The sequence below is a fragment of the Salpingoeca rosetta genome (assembly GCF_000188695.1).
Source record: "Salpingoeca rosetta unplaced genomic scaffold supercont1.13, whole genome shotgun sequence".
In the NCBI taxonomy this organism is placed as follows: Eukaryota; class Choanoflagellata; order Craspedida; family Salpingoecidae; genus Salpingoeca; species Salpingoeca rosetta.
The window spans coordinates 331,456-340,347 of NW_004754921.1; the positions used below are offsets into that span (position 1 = coordinate 331,456).

An 8,892-nucleotide genomic window follows, 5' to 3' on the forward strand; every position below is an offset into this window, starting at 1 on the left:
CACACACACACACACACACACACACACACACACACACACACACACACACACACACACACACACACACACACACACACACACACACAGGACGACAGCCAACGCCGCAACACACGTTTACAGCGAGCCCAGGAAGCTCGAGAGCTGGTCTTCGCGCACACTGTCGTCTCCGAGGATGCGTGCATATGAGTCATTGTCAAGCTTCCAACACATGGCCAACACAATCTCAAAGTCATGGTAGTCGTGCAGTTGCAGCGCCTGTGCATGTGTGTGTGTGAGTGTGTGCGTGTGCGTGCGTGCGTGCGTGTGTGTGTGTGAAGCAGGTGATAAGTTGGGTGGACAAGCAGCAGCAGCAGCAGCAGCAGCATCCAGCGAGTATGTACGCCACCAACCTGTCTCATCTTGTCGCGCTTCTGTGCAGGAAGCGGCCGCTCTGCGCCATGGCCATTCCAGATAGGGACGCGAACTTGATGTGAGCACACGTTGACACGAGCAAAACAGTACTCATGCACACACCCACACGCGCAGAAACACGCATACTTGCAGACGCACCGTGCAGATACACCACACACACACACACACACACACATTCACATAAACATTCAAACACATAAACATTCACATAAACATGCAGACACACACACACACACACACAAAAAAAAATTTCACACACACACACACACACACACACACACACACCGGATGTGGCGCGGCATCCACTCGCAAGCTCAATCAGAACGAGCGCTGTCCTCTGCAAGGAACGACTGAAGTGCGTGAGTACCGCAGCGTGGCACGACGTTGGTTCGTACAGCAGCGTCTCCAGCAATGACCGCACAAGCGGCGCTGGGCGTCGCGTTGCAGGGAGTTTGCTTGCAGGCAAGTCAGCCTGACGACCGGCCTAGGACGTCGCAACAGTGCCATCGCAAGCGGCAATCACAGCAATGAGTACGCCATGGGCACTTGCAGCCATCAATCAACAGAATGGGTTTGTTGTGCACAAGCAACGAGAGCACACAGACACACAGGTGCAGACACACAGGTGCAGACACACAGGTGCAGACACACAGGTGCAGACACATACACGCACGCACACGCACGCACACACACACACACACACGCACGCACACGCACGCACACACACACACACACACACACACAAACACACGCACACACACACGCGCGCGCGCGCGCACACACACACACACACAAGATGGTCGCGTTGCCCACCTCCAAGTTGCTGAGCTGCGCATGCTCCCGCTGCTCGTGTTCGACCGTGTACACATCGCGGTTGTGTGTTCTGCGGACAACACGAAGCTTGGGGTCGATAATCGTCGTTGGGTGGTTCGCATCGAGCACCTGTGACTCAATCTTGTCCACAGGCGCATTCACCACCTGTTGTGGACGCGCAAAAGCGCATTTGCAGGAATGCATGAGCGTGGTACATGTGCGTGTGTATGCATGTGTTTGTGTGCGAGCGTGGTACTTGTGTGCGTGTGGATGCATGCATGTGCTTGTGTGGCAACGTGGTCATCAACATGCATCACGGCTGGCTTTCAAATGCATCATCACACCATCCCCCCCCACACACTCGTGCGCACTTGAAGAACAAGGTCTGGCTCGTAAATGCTGCCTGTTGAGTCATAGCGCACTGTCTCTTGCTCAGCTGAGAAGAAACGGCAGTCGAGCAGACAGGGCGAGGGGAGGCGCATAGCAGTTCGTGGAAGGGTGCAAGCTGTGAGTTCACTGCAGCGCAGTCATGTCGCACACACAGAGGGAGAGACATACACAGACATAGAGACACACACAGATCCAATGCATACACCGCACCACAGACACAGACACAGACACAAACACAGACAGACAGACAGACAGACACGCACACACAAACACACACACACACACACACACACACACACACACACACACACACACACACACACACACACACACACACACACCCTGTGTGAGGAAGAGGGCGAGCGTGCGCAAGAGCCTACGGACTGGCTCCGAGTCCTCACCGACAATGACCGAGCGGCCGGCAGTCTGAAGATGACACGTGATGCAGATGTCAAGAAAGGGGCGTGGGAGATGGAAGGTGGCCCCGTCAATGGACTCGCTCAGGTCCAGGGCCGTGTCTGCGAACGGCGAGGGCTGCGGCGCATCCGCTTGGCCCAGCGCTCGCTGCTGGCCCAGGTGGTTAACGGCGATCATAAAGGGGCCAATGTCATCCGTAAACCTGAGCAGCACCTGCGTTGTCGTGGTGCCCTCCTTTCGGTGCTTGAGTTGCGCCACGAACTTCTTCACCAGCGTCGCCATGCGGTCCCGGCACACGCCAAACAGCTTCAGATATCGCGACACCTCCGTTGGCGGCAGCTCCTTGACCAACGACAAGGCGCAAGGGCACGTGGCCCCGTCCACGTCAGCCAGGAACACAAACGTGCCAAGTTCAAAGCCCTCAGCAGGCAGGCGGTAGTAGCGGCTCGCGCAGGAGCCGTCCGCCTCCATGTTCCGCGTGAGCTCGCCGCCCGTCGTCAGCCTGGGCAGGACCTTCAGCAGCTTCTCGTGGAAGTTGGGATTGGGCAGGTTGCTGCCGAGCCAGAGGTGCCTGCAGCGTGGGCCAAGCAGGTCTGTCCAGACGCACAGCACCACTGCATCAAAGAACGTGCGCTCGCACACGCGGATCATGCTTGGTCGCATTGCCATCCGCATCGCCATGAGCGCCGCCTTCCCCTTGGCCTTGGGCTCTGTGCCGTCCACCACCTCTGTGTCGCCTTCGCCTTTCCACAGCGCATACAGCTGCCAATCTGGGTATGGCGGCTTGCGCAGCTCCTCGTACCGCTCGCTGTCCTGCCGTTGCCGTTGTGGCTGGTGCTGTGGCGGCGGTGGGCGGAGTGGCTGCTGCCGTTTGTTGTCATCATGCTTGCCACCACGACGCCCATAATGTCCAGTGCCATCGCCGTAGCCGCCGTCGTCGTCATCAACCTCCTCCTCCTCCTCCTCCTCGTCATCCACAATCGCCACAACGTCTCCCGTCCCCGCACCTTGCCATACCTCCTCCTTATCACCACCCTCATTCCTTTGGCCTGCCTTCCTCTTCCTGTCATCATCGTCATCCCCATCTCCTCCACCTCCACCACCACCCAAGTCCATCGTGTGTCCGCTTGTTTGTTTGTTTGCGTTTGTGTGAGCGAAAAGAAAGGTGTGTTGCTTGCTTGCTTCTTTTGCTTGCTTGGCTTAGTGCTCTGTCGCTTGTGCTCCCACCCTTCCCTCTTCTTCGTCACGCGCTGTGTTGGTTCGTGTATGGCCAGTCAGTCAAACTAACACCATCAAGGAGTCAATCAGCAGCACACACGCACAAGAACGCGCCTTTGGTCTGCAATGCACACACACACACACACACGATGTGACAAACTCTCCTCGACGCACTACAAAGTCCCCCTCGGATATGCACACACACAGGCGCGCGCGCGCACACACACACACACCTCCCTGTTCTCCCTCGTCACACACACGAGAATGTATGATCCAATTGCCAGCAACGGGCAGGAATTGGCCCCTGCGCTCAACCCACCCATCACTGCTATCTCTTACTCGGCTTTTCGCCTTCCCTCTGCTTGGCGTCGCCCACTGCTGCCGCACGCTTGCTCGCCTGCTGTCCTTTTCCTTGGCGCTTCGTCGCAGTCACGCTCGCCTCTTCTTCGTCGGCCTTGGCTTCCTCCGCCTTGCGTACCTCCTCCACAACAGCACGCAGCGCTGCCATGGACGTGTGCCACTCCCTCACCGCACGTGCAAGGTCGCCAAGCCCGGCAATCGTCTGCATGATGCCTGCCGCCTGCTCGCCGCTACCGTGCCCCTCCCCACCCAGTTGGCGTGCTTCCACCATGAGCACACGCCAGTCATCGCTCGCGTGCAGCCGGTGGCTGTTGAGTGACAGCAAATGCGTCAGCGACAAGGCCTGCTCGTGAGACAACGTCACATCACCACGTCCACTCCCAAGCACGGGCGGTGATGCCCGGTCGCGGTGGGGCGACACTCCGCTCACCGACAAGCTGCCCACGGACGAAGGCGGCGACACGCTCGACTGGCCATGCGTGATGTGCCCACCAGATGCTGCCCCAAAGTTGACGGGGCTTGGGCCGTGTGATGACGACCCTCCACTACCTTTGCCGTGGTGGTGGTGGTGGTGCTGATGGGGGTGATTGTGGTGGTGGATCGGCTTTCGACCACCGGCCCCGCTGCCTGCACGCTGTTGCGATGCTGTTGCTGTTGCAGCCGTTGGTTGCGGGAGATGCAGTGACGACAGCGACGACATTGCACTTCGGCTTCCGCTCGTCGATGCGCCTGTGGCGCTGTTACTTGCAGCCGAGTTGGTAGTTGTGGTGGTGTTGGTGGTGGTGGCAGCTGCTGCTGCGTCTGCGTTGCTTTGGGCGAGGGTCGCCTTGAAGAAGGACAAGAGCGACGTCGTGGAGTTCTTTACAAAGGCGATGCTGTTGTCATACTGTGCGTGCAGTAGCATACACGTGAGACACTTGATGACTGGCTGCAGAGCCTCAACCTTCAACTTCTGGCACTGGTGCAGTGCGAAGCGCAGGTACGCATGTGTGGTTCTGAACAGCTGATCCTTGGCCCGAAACGGTTGCTGTCAAACATGCACATGTGTGTGCGTGTGTGTGAATGTGTGCGTGTGTGCGTGTGTGAGTGTGTGAGTGCGTGAGCAAGCGAGCGAGCGAGAGAGAGAGTGTGTGTGTGTGCGTGTGTGTGTTTGTTCGTGTGTGAGGGATTGTATTTATGTACGTCAATGCAAAGGAAGATGGGAGGGTTGGATATACGTGTGCAATAACACTACAACCCATCAAAAGAACCACTGTCAACGTGCAAAGCGGCATTCACATCATTTCAAGTCCTACTCACCGTCATAGCCTTTGCGCGCACCGCCCACACAAAGTCGATGCTCGCCAGACACGTGTACACGCAGCCGAGCTTGGGCTGTGTTGCAAAGCGCTCCTGTGCTGTGTGCTTTTCTGTTTTCCCGCGCTGAGTCAGCATCTCCCGCGTCAGTGCAAGCTCTGCAATGAACATGGTTGCAAACACCGTGTGAGCAGCACGAACACAGAACCCGCCAAAAAGCACAAGAATACAGCTTTTGTTGCACAAATACACACGCACACACACATGAACACACACACACACACACAACACACACACGCACACGAGAATACGCACAAGAACACGCACGCACGCAAGAGCTGACCTTGTTCATCCTGGGTCTTGGCGCGCTTAGGAGCACTGCTGTCGCCGGCACTGCTTGCATCGTCTTTCGCGCTCACGCTGTCATCATCCACCTGCCGCTTTTGTGAACGTGACGATTTCTGCGGTGACACATGCGCACTGGAACGACCACTGCCCCAACTCTCCTCTCCACCACGTTTCACCCTGCTGCTTCTACTGCTGCGGTTTCTGGCAGTGGCGGCGGCGGCAATTGTGGTGTCGCGTGTGCGACTGCCACCTCGCTCGTCACGGCGTGAGCGCCCGTGCGGCGTTGTCCGCCGGTCTCTGCTCGCTGCATCACTGCCATCACCGTTACTGCGACCACGATCACGACCACGACCGCCATTACCATCACCATCACCATCACGACCACGCACTCCGTCGCGGGGTTGGCTGCCACCACGGCGCCGACTGGTGGTACTGCTGCTGGTGGCGCCAGGTGCATGCGAGGATGCAGATGGTGAAGGGGACGGCGCTCGTGTGTGGCCACTGCGACGCAATGGCGAGTGGCCGCGTCTGCTCCGTTCCTCGTCATCGCGCGGCCCTCGACTTGGCGACGCCCGACGCTGGCGGCCGTCACGATCACGATCACGATCACGATCACGATCACGATCACGATCACGATCACGATCACGATCACGATCACGGTCACGGTCACGGTCACGGTCACGGTCACGGTCACGGTCACCACTGCGACCTCGCTCGCGCTCTTGTTTGCGCTCCCTGTCTCTGTCTCTGCCCCTGTCTCTGTCCCGCCTGAAGTCGTCGTCGCGGCGATCACGGGAGGAGTCGCGCCGCGGAAGGGGACTCCGGTGCCGGTCACCACGATCACCACGAGTGCTGCTGCGGGTGTGAGTGGTAGCGCGGTCATCCCGCTTTGTATCTGCGCGCGTGCGCGTGCGTGTGCGTGTTGTGTGCGTGGAAGGCGAGCGGCTGCGTGTACGTGTACGCGTGCGTGTGCGAGTAGCGACACCCCTGCTCTCGCCATCGTGACCAGACCTCCTGTGCTCGCGACCACGGTCCTGTGGTCTGTCTCCACTTCTGTCTGCATCTCTGCCACTTTTCCTCCTGTCCTGCTGCCTCGCCTTGTCGTCCCTGTCGCCGCTCCTGACCGCGTCCCGTTCAGCGTCCCGCGCCCTCCCACCCCTGGTGCTTCCCCTGTCGCCTCCGCCCCTCTGATCACGCCGCGAAGTTGGCAACGACGACGCGGATGACGGCGATGGTGGCGGGCGCACACCCCTTTCGTCAAATGGCGGTGATGGTACAGATGCGTCGGAATTGCCCTCTGCCCTCTCGCCTTTTGTGTCGCCGCGCGCGCCTTTATCCACGGCATCTCCGCCCCTCTCCGCACTGCGCCTGCGCCCACTGTGCCTTGGGTCCTGTGCAGGTGCACTGGCTTCGTGCCCACGCGCACGAGCGCCATCACCGCCAGTGTCCTCGTCATCATCACCAGCAGCGCGACTGCTGCTGCTGCTGCTCTTGCTCACAGAGGCGATGTTGGTGATCGTCTCTGCGGCAGACACTTCACCGCTCTCTACAGGTTTCAACCCCTGTTCTGTCGGTGCTGGTGTCGGTGCTGGTGGTGGTGCTAGTACTGCTGGTGCTGGTGTTGTTGCTGCTGTGTTCACAGGTGGTGTTGCCTCCTCGTGATCAGCGGATGCTGTTGCCTCAACCGCTGCGCGCCCATGGCCGCTCGCCCCAGGCGATGACTTTCCTTGAACAAACTCTTCAACCTCATCACTATCATCCCCATCGCCCTCACCGCGAGCACCGCGAACACCATCAGCACGGTTGCTGCTGCCACTGCTGTCAGCGCCAGAAGCACGTGTGTGTTCTTGCTGTTGCGTTTCGGTGTCTGCTGCCTCCACCTTCGCTCGCTTCGCGTCACTGTCCTTCGCATCGTTATCATCGCGAGTACCAGCATGGCTGGCTCGCTGCTGCTGCTGTTGCTGTTGTTGTTGCGTTGCGTTGTGGACGAGTTCTTGATTGCCGTCAGCATCTGCAGCACTTGTTGTGTTCTCGTTCACCGTTGCTGTTTCTTTCTTTGGTGTTGGTGTTGCTGTCGGTGCTGTTGCCGCTGGTGCGGAGCAACTTGTGGCACCGTCCGTGTTCCCATTGTCATCTTGTTGACTCGACTGCTGATGATCCACGCGTGTGTCGTCCCCATCAGCACGGCTTGCATCGCCACCACCATCACCATTACCGCTGGCAGCCACTGCAGGCTCCAGACCAGCGGTGGTTGCGGTGTCTGGCTTGCTATCCGCCACATTGTTAGCACCGTTAGCGCCGTTCGCACCACCGCCCACACCGACAGGTGCCGTGGCAACGTCCGTGTGGTGTGCATTGATCCCATTCATCTCCATCTTCGTTGCTGACTGTTCCTCCTGCTGCTGTTGTGGTTGCTGTTGTTGCTGCTGTGCTGCTACCGTTACACTTCTGCCATCCTCCGGTCGGTATGGAGATGCTATTGGAGAATGCAGCCTGGTGTGGAGACAAGAGGGAGAGAGGGTGTGTGTGTGTGATGTGTGCATGTGTGTGTGTGTGTGATGTGTGCATGTGTGTGTGATGTGTGCATGTGTGTGTGAGTGTGAGTGTGCGTGTGTGTGTGTGTGAGTAGGTGTGTGTGTGTGAGTGTGTGTGACAAGCCAACAAGCGAAAGGATGTACATGCAGGCGTGAATACAACGCCAGTACAAGGGATCATGTGCGATGCACACATACACAATGCAAGTTACACCGACACACACACACACACACACACACCGCGAACATGCAAAACCACAAGCAAACCAAGAACAAACCACAGCAAGCGGGAGAACGTACTTTGCGTGACTGAAGTGACTGAGGATGGAGTCAACAGAAGGGCTCTGCTGAGATGAGCGCTCGACCCGCGTCTGTCACACACACGCACGCACACATGCACAAACACATGATCAGCAACCGACGGTGTGATGGGTTTATGGGGGGTGGCGCGGAGTGTTTCGAATGGCGTGAGGATGGGGTGGCGTGAGCGTGAGGATGGGGTGGCGTGAGCGTGAGGTGGTGTGGCGGGATTGTGGCTTGGAGTTGATGAGTGGATTTCACAGGGGCTCGCCACAGGGAATGTACGCAAGGCAAAACGCAGCAGACAATAGGAAGGAAGGACAAAGGGTCATGGGAGTACATGTAAATTCACAGCAGCAGAGCGCCATCACGTACCATGCTGCCGACGGCTGGTGCTCTGCGCAGGACAGCAATCGGTTTGTATGTGGTCATGGGTAACGCCTCCACCGCTTTGATGAGCTGGTGGGTGGTGGGGGCCGGCTTGCCAAACAGATGCGCAACAGCGCGCTCCCACGCGTGTATAGACGCCTGCGCAACAGATCGGATGGGAGGGGGGGGAGGTCGAGGTGACGGCGGTGGCGGTGGTGATGACCGTTGATGATTGAGAGGGGGGGGGGGTGTTGGTGAGCAGAAGATCCGAGTGCACGGCGGCGAAAAAATGGCATGCAACAGGTATATTCACACACACACACACACACACACACACACACACACACACACACACACACACACACACACACACACACACACACACACACACACACACACACACACACACACACACACACACACACACACCACACAC

The 8,892-nt window shown here is 58.4% G+C and overlaps 2 protein-coding genes across 2 annotated transcripts; both read right to left on the reverse strand.

The window, feature by feature from the left end:
• Positions 1-114: 114 nt before the first annotated feature.
• Positions 115-3,147, reverse strand: PTSG_05495 (uncharacterized protein; the record flags this gene model as incomplete). The annotated part of the gene is made up of 6 exons (XM_004993309.1): positions 115-255; positions 390-463; positions 697-895; positions 1,225-1,389; positions 1,596-1,660; positions 1,956-3,147. The coding sequence occupies 6 exons, from the start codon at positions 3,145-3,147 to the stop codon at positions 115-117; spliced, it is 1,836 nt and encodes a 611-aa protein (XP_004993366.1).
• Positions 3,148-3,281: 134 nt separating this feature from the next.
• Positions 3,282-8,627, reverse strand: PTSG_05496 (uncharacterized protein). Its single transcript, XM_004993310.1, has 5 exons — positions 8,463-8,627; positions 8,088-8,158; positions 5,249-7,746; positions 4,909-5,063; positions 3,282-4,636 (listed from the first exon to the last, which is right to left on the reverse strand). Exons 1-5 carry the CDS (start codon positions 8,517-8,519, stop codon positions 3,578-3,580), a joined length of 3,840 nt encoding a protein of 1,279 aa, XP_004993367.1. The 5' UTR covers positions 8,520-8,627; the 3' UTR covers positions 3,282-3,577.
• Between the last annotated feature and the right edge of the window lie 265 nt (positions 8,628-8,892).

Coding starts and splice junctions, on each gene's coding strand:
- PTSG_05496 (XM_004993310.1), bottom strand. CDS start 8,519: ATGACCACATACAAACCGATTGCTGTCCTGCGCAGAGCACCAGCCGTC. Junction 8,159..8,462: donor CACCAGCCGTCGGCAGCATG/GTACGTGATGGC, acceptor TGTGTGTGACAG/ACGCGGGTCGAGCGCTCATC. Junction 4,637..4,908: donor TGCGCGCAAAGGCTATGACG/GTGAGTAGGACT, acceptor CATGTTTGACAG/CAACCGTTTCGGGCCAAGGA.